Source organism: Peromyscus leucopus, chromosome X (assembly GCF_004664715.2).
Source record: "Peromyscus leucopus breed LL Stock chromosome X, UCI_PerLeu_2.1, whole genome shotgun sequence".
In the NCBI taxonomy this organism is placed as follows: Eukaryota; Metazoa; Chordata; class Mammalia; order Rodentia; family Cricetidae; genus Peromyscus; species Peromyscus leucopus.
The window spans coordinates 13,028,024-13,055,262 of record NC_051083.1 but is presented as its reverse complement, the minus strand read 5'-3'; the positions used below and the strand labels follow the sequence as shown (position 1 = coordinate 13,055,262).

Here is a 27,239-nt window from a genome sequence, read left to right as displayed (position 1 = left end):
AATATCCCACAGCAGTTGACAGACCGCCTACCTACCAAGCACAAAGCCCCAAGTTTGATCCTGGGCACATTTTTAGCCTGGCATGGTGACACTCCATTAATCCCGGCACTCAGTAGAAGCTGGCGGATCTCTGTGAGTTCAGGGTCCAGCCTGGTCTACAGAGTGAGCTCAGGACAACCAGGGCTACATAGATCCTGTCTCAACACACAAACAACAACAGAAAAGGTGGATGAGATCTCCTCCCTATTTGCTTAGGCTTCTGAATTGCTGGGCTAACGCAACCCTTCTGCTTCATCCTCCTGAGTAGCTGGTATAAGCCTTGGCTGTTGGTATCCATCTTGACTAGGTTCTGCGGCCTGCTGCCCACTGTGCAGAACACCATCTACTTCTGCTCATGCCCAGTTCCTCTATGATCACAGTGGTGATAGGTGCTCTCAAACTGAAATGCTGGTCCATATGAATCCTCTGCTTTTGTGGGAAGCTCCTCGGTGCCCTAATCCTGCTCAGCTATAGCACTCTTTCAAAGGGAAAAATATTAAAGGTTATTTTATATGTATGACTGTTTTGCCTGCATGTACATATGTATGTGCACCACATAAGTGCCTGTGTCCACAGAGATCAGAAGAGGACATCCAAACCACCAGAAATGGAGTTACAAACGGTTATGAACCATGTGAGTGCTGGGAACAGAACCCATGTCCTCTGCAGAGCAACAGGAGTTTTTAACCACCGAGCCAGCTCTTCAGCATCCACTCCCCACCCTTTCTCACAATTTTTTTTTCTGCCCAAGACAGGATTTCTGTGTAGCTCTGGTTGTCCTGGAACTCACTCTGTAGACCAGGCTGGCCTTAAACTCACAAAGATCCTCCTCGTGCCTCTGCCTCCTGAGTGGTGGGATTAAAGGTGTGTGCCACCACGGCTGGCCCCACTTTCTTTTTAAGACAGGGTCTCACTATATAACCCTGGCTGGCCAGGGACTTGCTATGTAGATCCGCCTGTCTCTGCCTCCAGAATGCTCGATGAAAGGAGTGTGCCACCGCTTTTACCAGCCCCACTTTCTTGAAGATAAAGCTTCACTACGTAACTTTGTCTGCCAGGAACCTGAAGAGACTAAGCACCCACTTCCGCCTCGTAAACGTTGGGATTAAAGTCAAGTCCCACCCCTACCTGGCTAAAATTGTTTTTTACTATGTTCATTTATTACGTGTGTGTGTGTGGGGGGGGGGTGCATATATGGAGGTCAGAGGACAACTTGTGAGAGGAAAGCAAGCCTCTCCTTGCACCACATGGGTCCCGGAAATGGAACTGAGGTCATCAGGTTTGGCAGCAGGTACCCTCACCAGCTGAGGCATCACTTCATCAGCCCAACCTTCTTTAACTTGTTCCCAACTACCAGAGGCTTCTTGAAGGTTCTCTACCAGCTTCCGCTAAACCGTTTTCTCACACCGAGCTCATTTTGTCTTCCATCCTCTAAGCCCCGACTCAGGACTCTCCCTCTGCCTCCAGCTGAAATAACCTTGGAATTTTACTATGGAATTTCCTTGACGCTCCTAACCAAATCTCACCCAAATCTGAACAGTGGTTCAGTCTGGAGTGGGGAGAGTACTGACTTTGGATGACAAAACCTTTTCTCTGTCGAAAAACGCTTGTTTAACATTTTTTTTCCACCATCAGAAAAGTTCACCAAAAAACAATGAACAGAAATCTTGCTTGCTGCCTTGTTTTCAACATGCATTCCAAATTTCACTTGGTAATCCATCTTTGAAAGAAAAACTTCTGTTACATGGAGTTATTCAACCACAGGACATTTCCTCATTCCCAACCATGTGTTGATTTTCTTGCCTGTCAAGCCACAGCATTTGCAGGCCTTCTCCATCTCGTGTACTTAAGACTCCACCTGGTAACTAGATGTTGGGATGCTATGGCAGTAACCGGAAGTCTCCCTAACCCATCTTCCTGTTTTGATTGTTTCTGGTCTTGGAGGGTAAAACTAGTTGCAAGGGAGCCCAGCAGTTAGTAGCTTTCCAGTCTTTGTCTTTAGGAGAATGGCATTACATGTCTGTAAGATGGGCTGATAATACTAGTAGATGGTTCTAGAAAAAAGTAAAAGTAGCACAAAAGTTAAAACTGATCATGCTTCCTTTTTTGATTTTTCAAGACAGGGTTTCACTGTGTAACAGCCCTGGCTGCCCTGGAACTCACTCTGTAGACCAGGCTGGCTTCGAACTCACAGGGATCGGCCTGCCTCTGCTTCCTGAGCGCTGGGATCAAAGGTGTGCGCTAATGCACGGCTGATCAGGCTTTTAAACAGAGCAATAGAAAAAGAGGCCTAGAGGAAGGGAAGTGACAATTAATATAGCATTTCAGGGAAAAGCTGTCCTAAAGGACCAAGGACTGGCAATGGTGTGGGACTGCAGTAGATGAAGGTCAAAAGCAAAGCCAAGTCTGGCAATCAGAGGAGAAAGGGAACAGAAGACCCGAGGGCTGGGTATGCTAGTACATGTCCATAACCCCAGCCACTCAGCAGGGTTGAGGCAGGAGGAGGATTGAATTTGAACACTGGAGTGAGAGCACTGTAAAAAGAGGCGAGGGGTGTGGCCCAATAGGAATACAGTTGCTTAGCATGTGTGAGGTCCTGAGTTTGATCCTCAGGACCTCGAAAAAGGATCAGAGAGAGATAGAGTTAAGAACCAGCTCTTGGAGCCGGGTGTTGGTGGCGCACGCCTTTAATCCCAGCACTCGGGAGGCAGAGCCAGGCGGATCTCTATGAGTTCGAGGCCAGCCTGGGCTACCAAGTGAGCTCCAGGAAAGTCGCAAAGCTACACAGAGAAACCCTGTCTGGAAAAACCAAAAAAAAAAAAAAAAAAGAACCAGCTCTTGGAATGGAACGATAGATCATATTCTCAGCATAGTTCCCCTGAACTCTGTAGTCTACTTTGGTTTATAGAAACGAAACTGTTTGCAAGTTGCCCACAGGGAATCCACCATCGACATTTAAAGGAAACCAGTGGTGATGGTGACCCTTCCAGAATACGAAGGAGGCAAAGTACTTCAATTTGCTCCTTTCCTCAACAGGTTTATTGCCTTTTAAGAAAATTTTTGTAAAATATAAATACAAAGGCAGAGATTTACTTACAAAGTTAAAACACAGATTTCAAACATAAACACACAAGTCAGAAAATTTTAGTTTTATGTACATTTTCAAGCAACCTCAACATATTATGTTAGTTTTCAATATTTTACAGGGTACAGAAAAAAATAGCTCAAAGTCTTCTTTAAATAAGAGCATAAACTGTTTAAACATATAAACAATCCGGTTTGATGTGTGAAAAGTAATTTCACAGCTTTTAAATTAGGATACAAAAGTTTCATACAATTAGTTGTTGTGTGTGGATATGGTTTGAATTTATATTACATACTACTGGATTGCATCCAATAGCATTTACCTGGCGTGAGCAGGTACTCTGTAAACAAAACATAAAAGCACATCGCCACCAAGTGTCCTCACCCAATTCACTCCCCCAAACCACCCACACGACCCTGACCACACGATGCAGCCATGGCCCGTCACCAGAGCTTTGTATGAAAGAAACAACATTAAAGTATGGGGCTCCTTTTTCTTTTTTTAAATTTTTTTATTTTATTCTCCTTAGAAAAGAAAAGAAAAATGTTCCAAGTAAAAACAAACATACATTTCTCAAAGCATGTGTGCACTGAAAAATAAAGACATTTGAACAGCTTCATAAAAACTGACTTAAAAGTTTAGAAAGAAAACACAGGCTTCTAGGTTCTTCGGACTGGAGTAACGTCTCTTATATAAAGAGATATTCTCATATGTAATAGTGTCCTTTCTTTACAGAAATCGTCGTAGTATGTATGACACATATGCACAAGGATTAACACTATAACACACTGTACACAGTGGGTGGGCAGGGCAGGGTGGAGCGGGGCGGGGCGGGGCAGGGCAGGGGAGGGCAGGCCAGGCAGGCGGCTCACCAGTAGCCCTCAGGGACTGTGTCGCTAGGGTGGAGCCACTCCACACTGGAGCCCAGCAGGGTCTGGAGCTCATTGGTGAATTCCACCAGATCTAACAGCTCCTTGCTTTCCGAGTTGAAGGCTTCCAGGTCTTTGGGGCAGGAGAACAGGAGACTTGCAGAGACCTGTCGGTAGAACTCTGCCTCTGCAATGGTGACGATTTCCATATTGGGAAAATTGCAGCGGAATATCCGGGAGGACATTTTCAACTTCTTGAGTACATCTGATAGCAGCAGCCAGTTTCGTGGCCTATAAAATAGAAAGGGATGGGGTCTAGTCAACCCTCCTGCCCTGTCCACCACATCCTGTCACCAGGCTGTGAGGTAAGGAGAATAACCGCAGCCTAAGAACGTGGGACAGATCTGGTATTTATAAACAACATCTAGTAGAATTTGAACATGCTTCCCTGTGCCTGCTACAGATGGAAACAAATGGGGAAGGTCTTGCTCATCCACCTCTGGCTGAAACTTGTTTCATGCTTCTCCAGTGGACCCTGTACTCACCGAGGAAAAGCAGGCCTGCACCCCAACCTCTTTGACCTCTCTGAGGACCCTCACCAACAGATTACTAAACATACAAGGCTATCTCTCTTCCCCTTTCCCAATTCTCTCCCTGTCCTTCAGTTACCTGGGGAGTGACACCTTTGAGAAAGGATGTTTAATAGTCTTTGAAGCTGACACAATTTAGAATTTCTGTCACTGTTTGTAATGGCATATGTGTTTATCGCTTCAGAGCCGAGGAGGACATTACTCATGAAACACCTTTGTTAACACACAGTTATAGCAGTTTCTTGACATGTACAGCCCAAAGGACTGGTTATTAAGGTGCAGTGGCACACCCATAGGGAAAACATGGGATCTGACCAAATCTGATGACACATTAAGGACTCTAAGTGTCCTAGATAATTGTCCTATTCTTAGGTGAGGAGGTAGTTTATCACTGTATTCCAATTATATCTCAAGTGCCCGGGGGAGCCCCTAGGGTGACTTGTTGGGGGATGGGGCAACAGCTACTAGGGGAAGACTCATTTCTTAACTGTTGACTGCTGTAGTATCCAAGATGGCAGCTTTTCTGTAGAATTTGAGGTCCTGGCTTCAGTGCCCACAGACCCCAAGTATGACTTGAACATACACCCTCTCAGGAGGGAAGTCTACACCATGTCAGGGTTAAGGCCCATCTCCACTGGGCATAAATAATCAAGCTGATTTGGACCATTATCCAAAGACTGAGGACAGCTCAGAAGCCGCCCGCCACTCCATCTACCCTGACCTGCCTACAGGGACCAACTGCCTTAGCAGCAGCGTGGCCAGTTTGTCCTAGACAGCCATGCTCACCCCTGAGCGACGGACACCTGGATATTATAACACGGCAGGAGGGAGCTTTCGGAGAACTCAAACTCAAACATATCACTGTAGTTATCCTCCTCCTCATCTTGGTCCTCTGGTCCCGGGGGATTAGCCAGAACATCATACCCACTTTCATCATCCGGGTCTAACGGAGGAGGTAAAGGAGAGAGCTCCATCAGTTAGCGTAGAACAGAAGCAAGCAAATCCTTCTTCAGTGCGCATCTCCCACCTCCCTCCGAAGAGCAGAAACATTCCAAGTCGCCCCCCCCCCACTACGAACAGTGATGCTCACCACACACGCCGCTGCCATAGAACTCCCAAGCGCCACTGGGGTCCTCATCACTCCGGCCCTGTAGGTCATTTAAATAGTCTGCAGGGAAAGGGGTGACAGAAGATAAAATGTGCTGGCAAGTTAAGTATGGTACCACCCAACTAGTATCTCAAAACTTGTGAGGCTGAGGCAAGAGGATGATTCTGAGTCTGAGGCCAGTCGGGACCACACAATGGGATCCAGTCCCTATGCAAAACAAAACCCTATGTGACAGGAACACAATGCTGATCCGGTTTGGTGCATTTTCCCTATAAACTCATGATAGGCTGCTTTGTGACTGGGCCTGCAAGTCACCTCTCAATGTTTAGAAGCCGTCTGTGGTACCTGACTGTTAACCTGACTTGCTGAGGGACAGGCCACCCTGGCTTACCAAAATGAGAGCAAAGAAACTTTGCAGCCTTGTAAACCAAGGAAGAATTGGATTTCTACATCTTGTCTCCAATCCACCGGGCAACTTCCCCAACTAAGTACAACTCAAGGTGGGCACGGGTGGGTCAGGAGCCAGCTGAAGGAGTTCTTGGCCATAGATGTCTGATAAGAAACTTAGCCCCAAATGTCTGACACTGCTTCTTTCTGTTTTCAGGATCTTTTAACACTGGGGCTTAAAAGATGGGTTTATCCTAAGACCACCCACCACAACGCAATGCTGCATGCCCAGGAGCTCAGGTAATTTCACACAGGCTTGCTATGTAAACCTATGGGCCATACTTAGGTGAAAAACAGATTTGTAGAAAGTGAAACCAACTAATCAAAAAACCAAAACAAAGTCTGGCCGCAGGGGCAGGCAAATTTCTGTGAGTTCAAGAACAGCCTGGTCTACAGAGTGAGTTCCAGGACAGCCAGGGCTCTGTTAACAGACAAATCCTGCCTCAAAAAACAAACCAAAACAAACAAACAAACAAAAAAAAAAACAAACCAAAACCAGAACAAAACAAAACTTTAAAAATAGTTTCACTACAAATAAGATTATACCATAGAAACCTTTGCTTTCTGCCTAGTCAGACCCAAATCTAAAATATGCAGGTTCCATCTCCTCCCTTCCTCCCCACCCCTTTCCTTTGGTGAAGCCCAGGGCTTCATACATGCCAAGTGTTCAACTACTAAAGACACACACACAGACACACACACACCAGGCCCCATCTAACACGTTTTTTTTTCTTCTCCAGACATACAATCCCCCATCCTTATTTTCTCAGACATGCGCAAGTGAACTGAACTTTTGAAGAAGCTCCTTCATTGAACTCTTGTCATACCTGTTAAAAACTTCTCCATCAGTTCACTGTGGGTCATTTTCATGATGGTTCTACCTGAGTATGTGGCCAAAGTAGGGTCAGCACCATAGGAAAGAAGCAATCGGACAATTTCTAAGTGGTCATTCTCCACAGCATCATGCAGAGGCCTGGGAAGAGACACACAGTAGCATTGAGCTTGGGCAGCACAGCGTCCTTGTCTCCCAGCTGCCTGGTCTAGAAGCAGGGGAAATGGAACACATGTGCTCCTCCTCCTCCTCCTCCTCCTCCTCCTCCTCCTCCTCCTCCTCCTCCTCCTCCTCCTCCAGTGGGCATCCTGCCCGTGGTGTCATTATCACTGCATATGCAAGAGACAAGGCACAGTGAGAGGCTGAAGTCAGTCAAACAGCCTAGCGTGATGATGGACACGGAACCTCGGAAGGGCCAGCTCTCAATTAGACATCTATTTTATCCTTAGGCCCAAGGAAGAGCTGAAATCCATGTTGAAAATGTCTTCAGTGAAATGAGGAGAGAGATGGTCTGTCTCTACCTCAGACAGAGCAGTCAAAGTCCCATGACTGCAGATGCCAGCCAGTGCAATAAGCAATCACCAGACAAAAACAAAACAAAAACCCAGCCACCTCTGCTATCAGCAGAATTTGTTAAGAGAAGCATCCCCCAAGTTCTGCTCCAGCACTGTATGCCCAGAAGCCAAGGACCTGGCAGTGGCCTATTCTCAGGAGGGCACACACCACCACCCCCTGGTCCCCGAGTTAATGCTATTCAGAAAGCATGATACTCAGGAGGCAGAGGTAGGCAGATCTCTTCGATTTCAAGGCCAGCCTGGTCTACATATCAAATTCCAGGACAACCAGGATTAAATAGAGAGACCCTGTCTCAAAACAAAACAAAGAAAAAAAAAGAAAAAGGAAGAAGGAAGAGTGTCTATAAATTTTATGAATTATAAAGCATAGCACAGGTTACCTTTAACCCCTGTGTCCTGAATCCCAGCAGTGCCCTACTCAAACACCAGCAAGATGCTTGTGCTGACTCAGATCTGGGTCTTGCCAATCAAACTGAGGCCAAGGACAAGGTGACTATTAGGGTCTGGATGTGGGTGATGACTGAAGAACCAGTGGAAGGAGGGACAGATGGCCTTTAGTTTGTCTTGGGGGGGGGGGTGTTCAGCTCATAAATACTTTGAATAGTTATCTCACAGATGGCAATGAACAGTTCAGGGTTCTATAAGGCAGCACTCTTGTGCCCCCCCCCCCTTCTTGAGGACCATGGCCTTCTTGGAGAACTACAGAACTGTTCAAGACAGGGAGCTTTTCGTCTACGCGTGCCAGAAAAATGTGTTCACCTCAGTTCCAGGCGGGTATCAGCGCAAGTGTGATTTGCTCTCCACCTCTCTCCCCGGGGGTTCTGCATTCTTTGAGAGCTACTGCCTGCTTGTCAGCAGGGCGAGGGTGCAGGGAACAAGAGAGACCACTGACCTGGTTCCATCCTGGGCACTGCAGTTGACATCGGCGCCATATTCAAGGAGGTGACGAACTATGTTGAGCCATCCCCTGGCACAAGCTTCATGCAGTGCACAGTAACCAGCGTTGTCTCGATGATTCACGTCACAGATCTTGTTCTCCAGGCAGTATAAGACCACTTCCTGTGGGGAGGGAACGGAAAATACCATCCGATCACCACACAGTCACCTCATAAGGAAGACTTCTTCATAGTTCTAAGACTACACACGGAGGCCCGAGAACCCACTGTGGTTTGGGTGGTGCCTGGATGTTTATTGAGGGGACCACAACAGTGTGAAGAACTCTGTGTGGCCTAGGGCTGGACAGCCCCAATCAAATGGCGTTTTACCTTCTCCCAAGCCTCCATAGGCTGTTTGTGGGGATGTAAGCCGTGTGCCCCCAAACACTTGTCTTAGTGTTGAGGGAGCATGCAGAAACCTTAAAAGGGCTCACTGGAAGTTGCGCATGGCGACTCACACCTGTATTTCTCAACACTCAGAAGGTTGAGGCCAGATAGCTGACATGAGTTTGAGATCAGCCTAGGATATAGAGTGAGATCCTGTCTCAACGAAACAAATCCAAGGGTGCATTCACCTGTACATGGCATTTATGTTCCACAGAGTCATTACAGATAATAAACGGCCAAGTTTAGATAAAAGCAAGGATGAGGGTGGCGGTGGCACACACGCCTTTAATCCTAGTACTTGGGAGGCAGAGGCAGGTGGAGCTCTGTGAGTTCGAGGCCAGCCTGCTCTACAGAGTGAGATCCAGGACAGGCACCAAAACTAAGGATGATCAAAGTGAAGCAAAATGGGAGAGCTTCATAATATCCTGCAACCCAGAGTGGGTCAGGTGGATGGTGGCCCTGTGTGTAGACAGGAGGCAGAACCTGGGCAGCCAGGCCTCTGGATGAGAGGCAGAGCTCTAAGGGGCTCTTGCCAGATACCTTCGACCTCACCAAGAAATCACATGAAGCCAAGTGAGGTGGTATACACCTATAATTCCATCACTCAAGGGACTAAGCAGGAGGATGACTTGTTTGAGAATAGCCTTGATGGTAAGCCTGGGATACATAGCAAAATCCCCTCTTAAAAAAACAAGCCGGGCAGTGGTGGCGCACACCTTTAATCCCAGCACTCGGCAGAGGCAGGTGGATCTCTGTTGAGTTCCAGATCAGCCTGGTCTACAGAGTGAGTTCCAGGACAGCCAGGACTGTTACACAGAGAAACCCTGTCTCGAAATACCACCAGTCAGCCAGCCAATCAACCAACCAAACACCCTAAACAAACAGACAGGTGGAAAAAAAGAGACCTAAAAAGCAGCTCAGCGGTTAGAGCCTTTGCTTGGCACGGGCTTCATTCTGGGTTTCATTTACGCATGCACGCACGCACGCACGCACGCACGCACGCACACCAAGGCCTCAAATAAGCCCACCTTTCCTCACTTTTCACTCTACTAAAGACTAAATCAATGCAATACACTCTTGTTTACTTAAGTCAATGACAGGAATCAGATAGATCACATACTAGAACAAACCAGAACAAGCCTGCCCCTCCCCCTCTGCAGAAGGCATTCAGTGTCAACAGTTTGCATCTGAAACACTGTTATTAATCTCACTTCTTTAGTATGTTAAAATAGTAATACGAACCACTCCCCGTAAGCATAGCCGTAATTTATTCAATGTCTTATTACCATGATTAAGCAAGTTTTCAAACACATTAAACAGTATCTGTCACCAGGAAACAGGTTACACTATCTTCCTCTAAGTCATGCCAAGTAGATCGTTACTAACTTCTAAGAATGGGGGTAAGCAATGTGAGGTGGCCTAATACCTGGCCTATCAGTAAAGGGGAAACTTCACATTGGGCCATCCTTTGTGACGCTGGGGGAACTCGTCTGTTAGACATAAAATAAGGCTCCTCTTGGCCACTCATAGACGTGAGGTGGGTTATGAAAAATCTCTTATGTCCTTTCTAGGACAGTTCAGTCAAAGGTAAAGGCTCACTTGGGTGCTAACTAGAATGTTCCAGATGCCTCCCCGGGAGCCTAAAGCTGCATGCTGGTAAATCTGACCATCTGTGCCCTGTTGCTCCAGGTCGCCACAGCAGCTTCCTTCTAAAAACAAGAGGAAGAAGAGAGAAGGCATTTCTTCCTTCAGGTCCTAACCTGCCAGAAAGCCTACAATCCTCCGAGCTCCCAGGCCACCTGCCCTGAGCACCGGTATCCAGGATACCGCATGCAGCCGCTGCTCTTTTAGCAGGCCCTCACTAGCCAAACTCGAGTGGATGGCTGCAATCTAATGAGCTGTGTGCCCCAGCCAGGAAGAGACCTTGTCACATGACTCTGGGATCGGCCCTGAGCACCACCGACTGCTGTGCAAAGATCAATTTATGTGGATCCCGGCAGTCTGCCTGGTGTCCTCTCAACCCAGGGTTTATTTGTTCTGACAATTATGGCCCTCGCCTAGAAACCTTCATCACTACAGGGCTGATTTGAGGGAACCTAGAAATGAAAGAAGTCAGCGCACAGGGCTGAGTCGATTCTCTCTTGTCCTGGAGGACGGCAGGAAAGACAGCAGTGAGCACACACTAGGTGAGCCTTTGCCAGAGCCTGGCCTCATCTGGGATACACCACACTACTCTCCACAGCCTGGGGAACAGCAGGAAGAAAAGTGGGAGTGTTCTCATCTAATACTTGGGGTGACTGCGATCCAGAGGGGGTAAGACTCCCAGGTCTGCTGGGAAGAGTCAAAAGGCCCCTAATGAAAGGCTCTGGCTGGAGGGCTTTGATCCAGCTGTGATTGGCATGCCTCTGACCCTCTGCCGGGCTCTAGCAAGCTAATAACCACGCTCCTAGCTGGGAGAGTGATAGCCTCTTTGCGGATGCCAACTGCTGTCCCCAACAGAGAGAATGGTGAAGACGTGTTATGTTTTTGCATCAGAAATGGGTGTGTTTGAAGGACAGCCCACCCATTCCCAAACAAAATCAAACTGTTTTTGTTGGACAATTCTGTTAAGAGGCCATAAGCCGAATGCCATTAACCGCAAAATGTAACCATAAAGGCCATAAACCCGACATTGTTAATTAATTAAATGCCTCATTAACTTTTTTAAAAACATGATTTATTTAATTCATAGAAAATTTAACCATCACCACTAAATGCACAAGCATGTGGTTGCATACTGACATTTTAGCTGCAGAAATAGAAGCTTCCTTAGCGGGAGACAAGCAACACGGGTGTGCCTGGCCTGATCAGTGGTCTAGTTAAGACAAAGCTGAAGAGAAGCAGTGCTGTAAAGCCCTAGACCCACATTAGCTGGACCAGAACGAGGCCTGGGTGACAGGGAGAGCCTTTTTATTGCACACAAGGCATCTTTAGCCAAACAGGAAGCAATCGTGTCAAAGTTCACTCCTGGGAAACTCTCCCATAGTTGTGGGATGAAGCAGTCCCATACAGGACTACGGAAACTGTCCTTCATTTAGAAAGCTTGAAATCCCCACATCTGAATGGCCTATCATTGAACATCTTAAATCCTGCCAAAAGAAATCCAGGAAAGCCAGATTCTGAGGGAGTGAAATGCTTTACCATCAACAGTTAAAACACTGGGCATCAAAGTTCACATGTTGAAAATTACATGTGCCTGTATGTTCGGGGAGACGTTCAATGAATATCCCCTGGGACAAAGAACAGAGCCTAAAAAGTGCTCCTTAGTCCAGTCTATGCCTCGGACCTCCAGGCTGTATGAAAACTGTTCCTTAGAAGCCATGAGGGTCTCGAGCCTTGCCATCTCTCTTTGCAAAGGAGTAAGACCTTTGGAAATGATGCCGAGATCAAAGGCTAGGCTAGAAGCCTTGTTTCTGTGAGCAAAGCAGCCTGCTGCCCTTGAGGGAACCCTCATTCCCTCACTGTCGTCTCCCCTGGTGAGCTTGCCCCTGGTGAGCTTGCCCCTGGTGAGCTTGCCGGAAGCTAGCGTCGCACTGGTGAAGCCCCTCGGAAGGGGCTGGCGCAGAGCACACAGCCTCATCCTTGCCCTTCTAGGGGTAGATGCTCTCAGCGTCAGGGAAACTAACCAGCGGCCACTTGGACTTAATCCACAGTAACTGAGCTAATTACCAATCTTGCCATCTAGTCGTTTCGGAGATAATCCAGAGCTCTAAAAACGAGCTGTGTTGGTGCAGACAACGGCACACGCATCCAGAAACACCAGTGCACCCAAGACCACCATTGCCTCAAGTTCCCACCACAGAGCCACAATTCCCAGGGTGGGAGGGAGCTGGGTCACTCCTGAGTTAACTCCTGAGTTAACGCAGGGCCGGGTAATCTCGCAGGAAGTACAATGGTGTCCTAAGGAAGGGAAGGGCTGCTGGCCAAAGCCTGCTGCGGGCCAGTGTGGATGCTGCTCCCTCTTCCCTTCACGCCTCCACACTTGCTGAGCTGCTTTTTATTTTCGCCATTCAACTCCCAGAGGGCTGATGTCAGCATCAAAAAATCAAAAAAAAGCCTCTGCCCTGTGGGCTATGGCATCACAGTTCCACTAGTAAGTGTGTGTGGGGTGCGCATGGCGGCAGAAGGGCCAGTGAGGTCCAGGAGGTTCTCAACTGCAGGAGAGGTCCCAGTGTGAGCCCTTGCCTGGGGAAGATGATGGGACCTGACTGGACTTTGCAGCCACTGTACACGATCACTATCTTTCCAAGTTCATCAATCCCTCTTCGACTTCCCTCAACAGAAAGTGCAGATAACAGCAGTTAGCAGCCCAAAGACGATGAAAGAGTAAAATGAGTTCCTGTGGCTCACACAGGCTTAAGAGCAGACCGTGAAGTGCTCAGGCAGGGCGACACCGAAGGGACAGGTCCAGGTGACAGCAGTGAGTTTGGGGCAGAGGCCTTAGAGCACCATTCCCTCTCCTACGTCATTGGGGTCGCTGCTGCCTGCCTTCCCCACCTCAGTGGGTCCATGCCAACCCTCTCCAGTCACTTCCTACTCCCTAAGACCACCTTTGTAGCAGCAATAGCATAAGCCACCCTAAATAAAGCGGATCACTTCTCCACACCCTTGTTAATCACGAACCAAAAGAAATCAGTACAATCTCCCCAGTCGCCAAGTCCCGGGTTATGGCAGACATTCTGACATAAGTGAGCAAAAAAGCCTGGTCTGCGCATAGCCTACCTGCCCGAACAGGAACGGGACAGCTGAAGCCTCTTTCTTTACTCCAACGGACCTAGCCACCAAGAGCCAGCAGCCAGCAGCCAGCAGCCAGCACGTGGGGCTAATAACACAAACATCCTGCCGGGCCTTGGAACACCTCCTGATGCGGCTGGCGGGGGCTGGGCGCTGCTCTCCAAGTCCCTCCCTGAAGCTACTGCCCCCAGCCTGGAGCAGCAGCTCCCGGATGCTTCCGATCCAGAGCGCCCACGAGCACACTCACCTCATAGCCCAGCCGGGCAGCACGCTGCAGGAGGGTCTCGCCAGCATTCTTGTTGACAATAAGTCTCCGAGCTTCTGGTGGCATGGGACGAGACTGGGTGGTCTCTTGAGGAGAACTTGAGCGTGGCAGCTGGGTGGCCTGGGTGGCCGGCAGCAATTGTTGCAAACGGTCGAAGGGCTTTGGGTCCTGCTTGGCTGGTGACAAATCGTAGTCTGAACTGGGCTCAGGTCGTTTCCTGAATCTCCGCACGGTCATCTGTCAGGAGACAAAGAGGGACACCCAGGTAAGGCTGTGACCCTTCCAACAACCCATCGCTCCTCCCTCGCCTCTTCCCGGAGTGGCAAAGCCATGAAGACACTTTTCTTTCTTAGGAAGGGAGGGGGCCGTCACAGGAGGGGTGGGGATGGGGTTTCTTCCCGCTTACTAGTTTGAAACTTCCTGGCCATCCTCTAGGACAGGCGTGAGTTGTGAAGGGGGAGGGAGGGCGGGCAGTCCCGGCACTGGGGGGAGCGGGGCAGCCGGTACCTTGCTGTCGGTGCTCTCCACATAGTACTCTCCCGGGACCGGCAAGCTCCTCCTGGGCTCCGGAGGGATCAAGTGCTTGGTTTTGCACAGTCTCTTCCCGGATGGCTTCTCGCTGTTGTCGGTGTATTTCTGCAGCGGGGAGGCAGCCCGGCAATCCTCTTCTTCGTCTGTGCACAGCACATCTGTCTTCTGGCTTTCTTTAATTTTCTGCTGTTTGGCAGGCAGCCTCGAGGCTGGCGTGCAGCTTGGCTGAGTCTGCTTTTTGCCACTTGCATTGGTGGATGAAAGGCTCTTCATGGGCGGAGAGCCGGAGAACACAGGCAAGCCTAAATACGGAGGGGGCGGGGACGGGCGGGGGAGGGGGAGAAGAGGCAGGCGTTACACAGTTGTAGCCGATGCAGAAAGCAAAGCCCATTGTTAGCACTGATCACTGGAGCGGCTTCAGTTTTTAAAGATATACCAATTATGTTTTCAAAGCATTAATATTTTAATTATCCCACATTCAAATGGCAAATAGGTTAACCCTCAAAATGCCAAGTGCTAAGTTTCTTCAAAGGGCCAGGACAAGAGGACAGAAACTGCCTCTTCCTCCTCTCCCCCACCCACTGGGCTCGGGTGCTCAGAATCCAGACGACTGAGGCGGCTTGGGCCTGGAGGTGTTGGTAAGGTCGTGCGGCCACCCAGCCTTTCCTTCCTGACCAGCCAGAGCCTGGGAAATCAGGAAGGAAGCGGAGAGAGTCCAGGAAGTGGGTGTCCAAGGGCATCACAAAAATGCACCAGCCACCACAAACCCTAGTCGGAGCCAAGTCCGACGTCTCCAGTCCCCCTTGCTCCTCAAAGCCCCTTTCCCAGGGAATGCATGAGCCATCCTCTGGGAGCAGAGTGGGTAGTTGAGAGGTGGCCTCTGCATACCTTGTTCATTGTCACTGGGTTTGAGGGACTCTTCAGACCAGCCTCTGTTGCCTTTGGCCTCTGCCTTTTTCCTGCCAGGCTTCTCTTCAGTGACGTTATTCCCCTGGGAGGTGACCTCAGGCTGAGCAGCCTGGGTCACTTCCTTCCGGCTTTGGCGGCCAGGTTTGCTCTCTGCTGCCGACACCTGCTGCTCCCACCGTTCTCTAAGGTGCAGCAAGTGGCGTTGCTTTTTAGGATGGAGCCCTGTTAATTCAATGCACACCTTCAGGTTGGTCAGCTCACTATAATGTGGGTCTTCTAAGTGGTTAGAGGAACTGTTTGTCATTCCCCTCTCAGGCCAGTCATCTAATGGAGAAATAACTACAAATTAATCAAAAAGCCCCCTGGGGAGGGAACAAACTGTCTTACATAGCACCAATGGGGTGGGGGAGGGGAGGGGGTGGCCGCTGTCTCTGCTTCGGGAGGTCTCTTATTTTCCTTCGGCCGCCTCTGGATCTGGAGGGAGGGGAGGTGGGTGCCGCCTCCCCAAGGGTTTCAGGAATGGCAAGGCTGCACCAAACCCCCGCCTGCTGTCTATGGAGGGAGGGGGGACGGGTGCGGCGATAACCCCACTGTGTCCCCACACAAGCACACCTCAAGTGTGCCCTCTGCGGCTGCATGCACAGGCCTCCCAAGCAGGCAGCGGAAGCTGGCCAAGCTCACCTTTGGAGACCCGTCTCCGCTTGGCTTTCAGAGGGTCCTCTGGCAGCCCTTCCACAGTGGCCTCAACGTGGGTGCTGTCACCTGACGCTTTGCGTTTCTTGTCTAGCCGGAGGGCGGGGCTGTGTGGCATGTCCACCACCCCCTGGTCAGCGGGTGGCTCGCCCGTGCTCACAGGCGGCCTCTCCAAGAAATACTTTTCCACAGGAAGATCTTTGTCCTCTGGGGCTTCAAAGAGATCATGTTTGTTTCCAGTGCTATACTCGCCTGGGGGCGGAGAGACAAGACACAGCAATGAAGGTCCAGGTCCTCACAAGGAGGCAGGAGACAGGGAGTCAACACCTTACAGCTCTTGAAGACAGGCTCCTTGCCCATCAGAAGCTCGGAACCAATGGAAAGAGAACTTGGAGAGGAAAGAAAGGCACACCAGAACGAGTCAGCAAGTGCAGTAGAAAGCAAGGCAGGCGCTTCATCTTTCTAACTTTTTCATCGCTGGGGCCTGAGGGAACCCAGACAGGGGCTGAGGTACCCACACTCTCTTCAGGGAAGCATTTGTTCAAGTCATTATTATGAAATACAGAGGGGCAGAAGGTTGTAGTAAAAGACTAAATATCCCCCAAATGTCAGGTACCCAAGGGACAACATCTATGTTGACTTGAATGGTGAAAATGAGGACCGGAGATGGGAGTGTGGAAAGAAGCCAGGACCCTGATGGGCAAGAGGGGGCAGAGGACCCTCCAGATCCAGGGCTGCTGGGAGGAGGGGCCCGGCATAGGCACGGGCAAGGCTTCCTAAGCACATCACAACTTCAGAGACAACTTCAAAGGGCTCAATCTGATGGCTGCCCACAGAAATCCCTATCACTAAATCAAGGAGCTGCTCTCATTTAATGTCCAAAATAGGGGATCCCCACGGGGACTCGGGTCACCTAACCTGCACTTTCTCTCAGGCAGACATCTATAGACAAGACCTCACCCACCCCCTTCACAGTTCTGTGTCTTTTGTAGCCGGGCAAGCATGAGGGAAAGCGCTGCCTCCGGCCCCCTAGGGCTGCTTCTGTTCTCTCCCAGACCAGACAGGAGGAGCGGTCGGTGGGCACCCACCTTTTCCCCGAATCACCACAGCCCAGAACCACTTCCTAGTGTTGTTCTGGCTGAGAAGTGACCCACAAATGGCTCTGGTATGGCAGTTTTCCTAATCCACAACAAAATAGAAACGCTATGGGAGCCAGTGAGGAGGTTGAGCAGGTAAAGGGACCTGTTGCCAAGCTGAGGAACTGAGTTCCATCCCTGGGACCTACACGGTGGAAGGAGGATTGTCCGCTGACCCTCACCTGTGCATCGTGACATGTGCGTGCGTGAGTGAGTGTGCACACAATAAATCCTCCAAACAACAACAAAAAAACCCCCCTATGTAACTGATCCCACATGGCCCTGGGGGTGTGGGTCTGGTGTTTTGGTAGCGCTGCAGAAGTCATTTTGTAGATGAACGAAGCGCACACCTCACAGCTCCATCCATTTCCTGTCCCACCCTTACTTCAAGTAGCTCTGCTCAGGCCGCATCAGCTTCTCTCAAGGGCAATCCAGCACTGAGTGGCTGTCAGCTGCGGGGTGAGCAGCACCTTGGGGCGTGGGAGGCTGGATCCAATCTGAGCTAAGGAATGGACGACCACACGCCCCCCACCGCTCCTCCTCTTCATGGTGGTATACCTCAGACCATAGCCAGCAGCCAGGCCCCTTGCAGTTCCGTGAGCACACCGAACTCAAGGACACGGCCAAAGCAGGCCTCCGGTAAATGGCAATGGCCTGCCATTAGCCAGAGAAGACATGCACACTGCCATAGACCACTGCAGTCAGCTTGGCAGGGTCTCACTTGGGCCACGTTGGGCTGTAAAGTGGGAACATTATGAGCAGCTGCCTCTCCTCCAGGGGTAGACTTCACCAACTCGGGCTGCTCAGGGCAAAGGCAGGGCCAGAGAAATTACACTGGCAGGATGCCACTTCCTTCACCCCAGCCTTTTGGAGGGGATGTGAAAGAAAGGTAACTGGATAGTGGACTAACTGGTTACGCAGCCACTCACTATTAGACAGCTAACCAGTGGGGGGCCTAACCAGATCTCACCCACTCTAATCAAGCGCCAAGGCGCTCTCTCTGTCTCTCTGTCTCTGTCTCTGTCTCTGTCTCTCTCTCTCTCTCTGAACTCTTCATGTGGGCACCTGGACCATTCTCTAAGGCGTCTTTCACGGGGAGCTTTTCCACTCAAGTCTTCATTTTCAGCCTCACTGCCAATTCCTAACAGTGAAATGAGGCTTATCTCAATCATGTGACCATTTGCCCACCCTGCCCTGTAAAACCACCCAGAAGACTATTTTATGGGCTGCCATCAGCCGAGGGTGACCTGTCTCTGTGCCTCACTCAACAGGAGCATTCCTACAAAAGCCCATGGTTTCGCTATCTCTTTTTCTTCTGGTATTTTCCCATTCGGGCACACTTGCACACAGTGGGGAGGTAAGAAAGGTGTCTCTGCCACTCCATTACCACCCGCTCTTCATTGACAGGGAGGCTGGCAGGGGGAGAATGGAGAACACACTGCTCACTGGCTCCTTCAACTCCCCACCAGTCCTCATCCATCCGGCCACCGTATTCCTGAGCCTCGGGGGCTCTGAATCACTGTATGGCATGTCCCCTTCTGCCTTGTCCTGAGAAACCTCCAGAGCAGTGGCTATTGTCCTCTCTCCATTCCAAATTATCACCAAGGACACTCACTGATGAACCTGGGGTTCACACTAGTCCACACACCATCACCATAGCCGTTGTCTCTCTCTGCCATTTCTCCAAACCTTCACAAACTGGGGGCAACCCTCCTCCTCCTTCCAGTACTCAATCAAGCCTCTTAGGGCACCAACTCTCCTTCCCTTCAGAGACGCCCCAAAGACCTGCACTGAGGCGATCTTCCGGGAGCTAACAACACTTCTGAAGCTAACCTACCTTACCCTACCGCCATCAGCCATGGGAAGCTCCATGGCATTCCCATACACTTGGACGTGGACCTCCTCAAATGGGGCCAGTCCAACCACCACTTACAAGATTACCCTTAGAGCCAAGGAGATGGGCCGATGAGAACAAGCAACAGAAGCCCTAACCACCAGGCTCTACCCACGGCTTGCACTGGCCCCTTGGTCATGCCATGTGGGCAGATGAGGGTGTGGCTGTGTTGGACACTTGCTCCCTAAAGCATGGTCACATGACTTGCAGCACCTATATCCCATAATTTATTATGGCTGTGCTGCCATACTATACCTCATAGAAGCATCACCATGGCAACATTTACAAATCACCATGGCAACAAAGCAACTTCATCACTGTGGCAGCCATGCCCACTGAGCCCTAAACAAGATGGGGAGAATTTAAGACTTCTAAGGGTCACCCTAGATGTTAGTCCCCTCTACAGGTAGCCAGCTGTCACCCACAGCAGAGCAGACCAGGTGACCGATGCCAAGGCATCTCTGCTCCAAACTCAAACTAGTTCATAAAGCATGCTGCTGCTGTCCTGGGGGAGAAATTCCCCAAGTGACAAGTTCCCTCCCATAAAGCCCCTTGACTCAGGCTTCCTCCCGCTCCTGCTCAGACTACCACTTAGCAGGGTCCAGGGCTATGTCACCCAAGAGACTGGCAAGGGAAACGGTAGCTTATGTTCAGGAAAGACCAGGCTAATGCTTCCTCGTCTGTCTCCATCTCCAAAATGTCACTGAGAATTCCTCGCTACGAATCTTCGAGTGCGCAGGGACGTGCTTCACTCATTTGATCAGCTTCTACAATGATCGGATTCGGCCATCATACCAAAGAGGGCAGACTCAAATCCTGACCATGGCCTCTTCCAAGTTCCTTCCCTTGTTTACACAGCCACCATCTCAGAAGCTACTTATTTATGTTCTGGGAGCAGAGGGGCTGCCTCGGAAGGCGAAGGGCGGGAGACTGGCAGCACAGGTCTATAACCCCGGCATCCAAGAGGGTGGGGCAGGAGGACTAAGGCCAGCTTGGGTGACGTGGTAAGATCCGTGTACTACACTCCTACGAAAAACCAAAAAGAACCAACCAACCAAAAAAATGTGGGAGGAGGTAGAGCTTAGAATCCCGTGCCTTCTACTCCAAATCCCCACCCTCTCGCTCTCAGATGCAAACAGCTTGGCTCTTTCTCCCGTGACATCTGTGAGAAGTAAAGGGATCCACGGGAGCGCAGCCTCGGCCCACCTGAGCTGTGATGGCCAGGGTGGCTCAGTGATTCGCAGCTGAAGGAATCTAGGAGTCCCTGGCCTCCCACAATAAAGCAATAATGAGAACGAGTATAGTGGTTCTTTTAGGGTGTCCCCGCCCGTCAGCCACAGACACCAAGTCCCCAGACAAGCACGGGGATAGCACCATACTTCCTTCTTGAAAAACAAGCCGCTTGCCCATCACCTGCAGCGCACTTGGTGGCAGTTTCTGGCTCTTTCAGGTGGCAGGAGCCCTGTCTGAGTCTTGGAGGGGCCTCTCAAGCCACTCCAATTTCTTGTCTCTAGGGTCAGTAGGGGGGAAAAAACCCAAACCAAACCAAACTGGGAAGGAGGTGGACCTCCCAGGCAGGTAGGTGGGTGGCCTCTGATTTTTATCTGAGGGCACTGGCCACTCTGTGCAAAAGGCTGGAATCTGTCCAAGATCCCACCTCTCAACCTCTTGGAGTGTCTCTCACCATTGACTCAGAACAAAGGGGAACTCCCACTTGTGGGTAGCTCCTCCCTTCTAGAAGCACCTTGGCTACTTCTCAGTTCTTACAGGCCTTGCCAAGATCTTCGGCCTCACAAGGTGCTGGTGATGGGATGGCTTTGTATTCACTCTGAGCCCCAGAGTGGAGGAGGAAGGCTTTCTTTGCTGTTCTCTCAAGAGCAGCCCGGACCCATTGCTGCCCCAGACATATCCCGTGACGGAGGGTATAAGGATACTCACACCCACGCTCGACAAGAGACCCTTGGAAAAGGGCATCACTAGCTTGCCACGGAAACGACTTTTCTTTAGGACTAACTCACAACAAACCTTCTCGGTCTGCCTGTTGCTGCAGCCTGGCCAGAGCATTTGCTGGACCTTAAAGATGAACTGGGAGGTAGTGGAGGAAAGACGGAGCTCTAGATAGCCAAAACCGCATGCTCCTGGACCAGAGAGCCCCAGACCGCACCGGGCACTGAGGAACTGTACTGGGGATGCTTCCATGCCTTCAAGGGCAGCAGCAGCACAGGGCTCTCAAACACGCAACGTCAGGGACTGGCTTGTCTAGGAGGCTTCTGCAACTGCTTGGCCTCCATGCTCACCCGGACATCCTAATGGGGCCAGAGCAGGCCTCAAACCTTAGGCGTGCACATTTGAGGAACCGAGGCCCTTCACCAAGCGTTGCACACCCCCTCACCCTCGCAATTCTCCAAGGTTAACTCCCACAGGGGACCCACTGTTGAGACTCAAGTGCCCACCTTTTCCCTCCAGAACATAAGCCACCGTCTGTCTGGTGGGGAGAGATCTTTCACAGAAAGCGTACTTGGGGTCTGTTGGTAACTCCCAATGCCAGCAAACGAATTCAACCAATACCTGTTCCTCCTATCTTTCTGGTGCCTTGGCCAACCTTCATCCTATGGCAACAAAAGCCCGAGTACTTTCCCTTCCACTTTAGACTGTCATGTGGGAGAAGGGCAAGGTTAGAGTATCGTTCCAGCTGCTACAGAAAAGAACTGACCCTCACCACCCACCTCCTACTGCTACATTGTATTGGGCTGTCATTCCCTTTGAGCCTGATGTTTCTTTGAAAACAGAGATGATGTCCCAGAAAAGAATCCCACAGACGCCAAATTCTCTGCTATTGCAAGCAGACATCACTGTACTAATGGCCAAAGCAGCCCCTTTCTCAGAGCAATCCCCAACTGGACCTTGGACCATTACCCACCTCTTCCTCTCACCATCGCGGGCTTTGGAGGCAGAGTGGCCCTGTTCTCACTCACGGACATGGTACTACAATCCAACTACTCGAGTTACTTACATCTCTCACTGTCCTTCTGCTCGGCAATGGCCTCTTCCAGGGCGACTGACTTTGGCTTTTTGTCCTGACTTCCTTTCAACCTTTCCCAGTCGGCTGGGCTGAATTTGCACACCTCGGAGTCTTTGGTTGCTGGGTGGCCACCTTCTCTCTCCTTCATCTCCAACTCTGAGAAGCGCATCATTGCACGCTAGAAAGAGAACGGAGACGGAAAACAACACCTTACCATAAAGGCTAGTTCATGTGCCTTACACTATAAAAGAAAGGGTTTTCAAAGAAAAGCTTGCCCAAAGCCAACCACAATTTATGAGATCCAACTCAGATATTTTAAAGTTTAACAGATAAAATTTAAGAGTGTCTATGTGAGTAGTCACACGGTCTTTATCCGTAAAGTCATGTGTATATAGATACAGACGCAATGTGTATGTATAGCCATACATACACGATTGCACAGAGACAGACATTCTCTTTTGAAGGTTATAAATAAGACAAAACAAAACCACAACGCAAAGAAAATAAAAGAAAAGCACAACAGAAAAGAAACAAAATATACAATGAATAAAGACGACCATGGCCCACAAACTTCCCTTTGTATATTTGGAAACGAAATTGAACTCAAAAGGTTTATGGAAGATTCTAGTAATAAAAATTTGAAGAACTGACCTCACAGTAAGCAGCGGGTAGACATAAAATACTGTCCTCTTGTAATCCTTCCATCTATGTAATTAAAATGGGCACTCAATGGATCATTTAGATAACTTCATCCATTTTTATCAGCATAAACCAAGTCTTTTCTTAACATTGCAAAACAATTTGGCTTTATTCATCTTTTAATTAAAAGTAAAATATCTTAAGGAAATTCCTATACAACATCTATCATAATTCACTAGCAAATTAAATACATACTCTATCCCTTTAAGCGAATTTTTTCTTTCTGTTTTGGTGAAAAAAATTGCACGATTCCCACAGACATGCGACTGCTACACATCTCCACCAAGTATCAAGTAAGGCATTCTAAGCAATGCTTCTAGATCTAGTTGTTGTTATCTTACAGGCCGAGACATCAAAGCAATTGCTAGGTAAACGTCATGCAGTCTTTAGACATCCTTCATAATAATTACAACTTGTTATCAGCATTCCAGTAGAGTTCTCATATAATCTACAGAATAGCTTAAAGTAGCCAGACACATGAACCTTCTCAAAGCTACTACTGCTGTCCCCTTATTGACCACATTTCATACATTCCAATCATCGTAAGTGTCACTAACCAAATCTGCCTGGTGCTCTGTCCTACCACGTCCCCCCCCCAATCCCCTTTGCACATTACAAAGCTGACAACTGATAAAGTTAGTGAAATTAGGGGGGGATGCTCACCTGCAATGCCCGCTGCTCTCGGCTGAGCTGACTGGAATCTGCGTACAGTTCGGTAGTGACACACTTGAATCGGTCGCCCACGTAACCTGCCGAGTTAGCAATTCTCTTTGCCAGCTTGGATGGCTTCGGTTTCAGAACTTTGCCATCGTTGGCTTCTGCCTCATCAGTTCCATCTTTGGTATAGCTGGGAGTGACATCCATGCTCTGTGGGGCGCTGCCCACGCAAAATGGTTTGGGATCCTCTTGGGTTTTACCAAAAGTCACAGCAGGGGCCTCGGTGCCCAGAGTTGTCTCCAAGAATGGGGTTGCCACCGGCACCCCCAGGTTCTCTTTGTTGGTTCCTGCTGCAACACTGTCCTTGCCTAAGCTGAACACCGGCTGGCTCGGGGCCTGTTTGAAAGCATAAGATTCGTGGAAGTCACTGATGCGGCCCAGCTCCTCTCTGAGGGAGATGAAATCGCGGTGCTGCATGGTCACAGGGTCAGCCGCGGGCTTGGTGGGCTCTGTGGTCTGGCCCACACTCTCGGCTACAAGGCCTGGTTTGGATGCTCCTGCATCAGTTTTAGAATCGGCTTCTTCTCGGAGGTCTACGTAGACTAGCTTGTCGCTAGTCTTGAGGCCGGTTTTGCCTTGATTCCAGCCAGGGTTTGGCTTCAGGTTCTTCTCAGCGGGGACGTCTGGGTGTAGTTTGGTGCTGCTAGCTTCCAAGATCTCAGAAAACCGACTGCGGAGGCTTGGGTCCTCATAACGGGTTCTCTCATGGGAGCGGGACCGTCTCTCCGGTTTCTCCTCTTTCGTGATCTCCATGGGTGTGTGTGGGATCAACATGGGATGTACCATGCCCAAGCCCAGGGCATCTTGATAGGTCACAAACTCTGGCCGGCTTGTATGCAGCCCATAGGGCAGGCCAGGCTTGGGGGCAAGGTGCCCAGGAAACAGACTGCCATTGGGTAACAAAACTGGGTGAGGGTACACAGGTCCTTTGCCATGTAGAGAGAGGGGACTTAGAGCGATGCCTTCTGGTGCTGGGTAAGGGAGGTAACTCCTAGGGTAGGGAATTGGTGGGGACCTGAATGCTTCATTTGGAGATAGAAATATTGAGCTTGGCGGGAGGCCATTCTCACTCGCTTTGAAGCTCGGTTCTGGGTTGCTGGCTTTGGCTCCCTTGCTGCTGGTGCTGCCACTGTGCTTGGCAGGCGTGGCTGGGGGCTGGCCCACGTGCTGGATGACTGATGGCGTGCTATCCACAGAGCTCCTGCTGCTGCTCTTGGTGCCATCTGCATTGGCATTGGGGGCTGGTGATGCGGAGGCTGGGCGTCCCGAGCTGGACACCGACCCTGGAACGCTAGTGATCACAGCGTCTGTGGTCCCCATGCGAGGACAGGAGGAACTCCTCTGCTGTGGGATTGCCCAGTCCAAAGCCTTGTTTTTCAGCGACATGCTCTTGCCATTGTTCTCTTCATTAGGACTTGGCCCTGGCACCACCCAGGATGAGGGGGCAGTGCTGATGATTTCTGATCTATAGATAGCACAGCCATTTCCTGGAGGAGATAGCGTTTCTTTTGGAATCTCACTTCCGGAGAGCACTAATCCACTTGCAGCCCGACTGTGAACCAGGACTGTGGCAGCCATCTTTTTCATGTGGTCAGCTTTGGAAGTGTCTCCATCCACCACTTTAGAAGACAAGTCCAGTGGTTTATCCGTGACATCTTTGGTAACAGTCTGCTTTTCCAACAGAGGTGGTGAGCCCCCATCTTTCCTGTCTTGAATCGTTGTCTTCCGGGTGTGCCCTGACATGGACTGGGCACAATCACCCCCATCTGGAGCCTTGGGGTACTTGCCATTGGACAGTCTGGCTGTGGGGAACTCGCTACTGACTGTCATGTATGGCTTTGTCAGGGTGACTGAGGGGGAGGTGGAGATCCTGGGATAATGCTTGTGGAACTCGGAGTAGGTCTCTGCAGTGGGCTGCGTGGGGAGGTGGACACGAGGTGAGGGCCGAGGTGAAGGGGGCAGCAGGAGAGCTGTGTCGCCTGGCAGGCCACTGTTGACTGCCTTGGCGGAGGGCACCCTGGACTGTTTACTGTTTTGGATGTGGGGATAATTATGGGAATCAACAGGGTTCCCAGGGCTGACGCCCACCTTCCACGGGAGGCTTTTGTCTGAGCAGTGGACGAGAGGTGGGATGGCCGGAGAGGCTGAAGGTGTGGAAAGCCTCATGGGTGAAGCCAAGGAGGAGGGGATGTGGGGGTTAACGTAGTGTGGGGGCGGCAGGTAGAGGAAGCGTTCCCCACTGGTGCAGACTGGCGAATACAGCGGCTGGGCCAAGCCATAGGACTGCTGAGGTAGCAAGGCCTTGTACATGTTCAGTGAATACTTATTTGGCGAGTCGAGGAAAGGATAGATGGCTGGAGTGGTCCCCTCCATGTAAGGGTTGACCCAGGGCAGCCGTAGGTAACTAGCACCGTTGATGTTAAGAGGGCTCTGTTTGTCGCTGGCAGGTCTGTCCAAACCCAAGCTTTCTGCTGTGGCCACAGCACTTTTTTGTATTCCAGGCGGTGTTTTGTATATAGCACTGAAGCCATTTGGGGCCTTTCCAGAAACAGCAGAAGCCTCCACTGTCTCAGGAGTATTCGGTTTGAATTGCATCTCTGGATTTCTTTCTGAAGAAAACCCAAGGCCACTGAGAGAGCTTGAGGCAGCCTCCCGACCCTTTTCTGAGCCCAGTCCACATAAGCCAGAATAGACGATGTTTCCAGGGACTCGGAGCCCTTCCCGGATGAGGCCTGTGCGGTCCATGCTCAGTGCTGCCAGGCCATCAATCCGATGGGCGCCACTGGTATCCACCTTTGTAAAAGAACAACATGGGTTACTTGGGACACTTGTCACAGTAGCAGCCCTGGTCCCCACTGGGCCACCCACTGGGTCACATGATGTCACCCACACCACCTCCCAGAAAGGTTAAAGACAGCTTTGCTGTATCCAGAGCCCCCTCCTCCCACATCCCAGTCCTCCCAAAGCCTCATTTTCCATCTCTGTTCAACTAGGACCCTGAAAGTACTGAAAGATGCACGCAGACTAGAAGCCAACACATTATTTTGCTGCAGCACAGACAAGACCAAATACAACATTCTCTGCACCACTCTTACAGGGTACAGGACTTAGACTAATCCTTGTAGAGCCTGTCAGGCTGGAGTCAGGGTGGGAGTATCCATTTCTCCCGGAGACAGAAAGGTATCATGGAAGAGGACAAGAAACAATTTTCCACGGACAACTGGTATGGGGAACTTTAGCTTAGCCTCATTTCCCAATCAATAATGGGGCCAGGGGTCAAAGTGTGCTCGCATGTTTTGACTTCTTCTCCCTGGTGTCTGAAAGGACAGTCCAATGTTTCATAGTTTACTGGCAAAGTAAAGCCTCAGGAACTACTTGGAGGCTGGAAGTTATCCAGCTTGAAGCACTAATAGGGCACACAGTTTATGGAAGCCACACACCCCATCAGTGAATAAGGGATAAAGACCCGTGGGGCAGAGCATGGTAAAAGCAATACATAGTCAGGCCCCGACACTCTCCCCCCTTACACTGAACGCACGCACGCACGCACACACGCACACAACCTAATTGCATACAAGCTAATGCATAGTTGATTACAGATCACTGATATTCAGCCATCCTATCAAAAGGGGCCATTCATCCCTTACCACGGTGTGATTCAAGGGATTCTCCTCCCTCAGTTCCAGCCTGGCTTTTGAAGCGTCACCATCATTCACAGGAATTTTCCTATTTA

At 50.2% G+C, this 27,239-nt stretch overlaps 1 protein-coding gene across 8 annotated transcripts in view; it reads right to left on the bottom strand.

Moving 5' to 3' along the window:
• Positions 1–3,050: 3,050 nt before the first annotated feature.
• Positions 3,051–27,239, bottom strand: part of Bcor (BCL6 corepressor) — a 120,901-nt gene continuing 96,712 nt past the window's right edge. For 5 of the 8 annotated variants that reach the window (XM_028875934.2, XM_028875933.2, XM_037199413.1 and 2 more), the window contains 13 exons: positions 27,154–27,232; positions 23,453–26,299; positions 22,742–22,795; positions 22,082–22,268; positions 16,027–16,290; positions 15,325–15,669; positions 14,413–14,738; positions 13,888–14,142; positions 8,438–8,604; positions 6,966–7,111; positions 5,674–5,751; positions 5,370–5,526; positions 3,051–4,284 (listed from right to left, as the gene is read on the bottom strand). In XM_028875934.2, coding sequence (XP_028731767.1) covers positions 3,993–4,284; positions 5,370–5,526; positions 5,674–5,751; positions 6,966–7,111; positions 8,438–8,604; positions 13,888–14,142; positions 14,413–14,738; positions 15,325–15,669; positions 16,027–16,290; positions 22,082–22,268; positions 22,742–22,795; positions 23,453–26,299; positions 27,154–27,232 — 5,197 coding nt within the window. In that variant the 3' untranslated portion in view covers positions 3,051–3,992. The remainder of the gene's footprint in view (positions 4,285–5,369; positions 5,527–5,673; positions 5,752–6,965; positions 7,112–8,437; positions 8,605–13,887; positions 14,143–14,412; positions 14,739–15,324; positions 15,670–16,026; positions 16,291–22,081; positions 22,269–22,741; positions 22,796–23,452; positions 26,300–27,153; positions 27,233–27,239) is intronic. The other 3 variants (XM_028875937.2, XM_028875936.2, XM_028875938.2) reach the window with 3 other exon arrangements.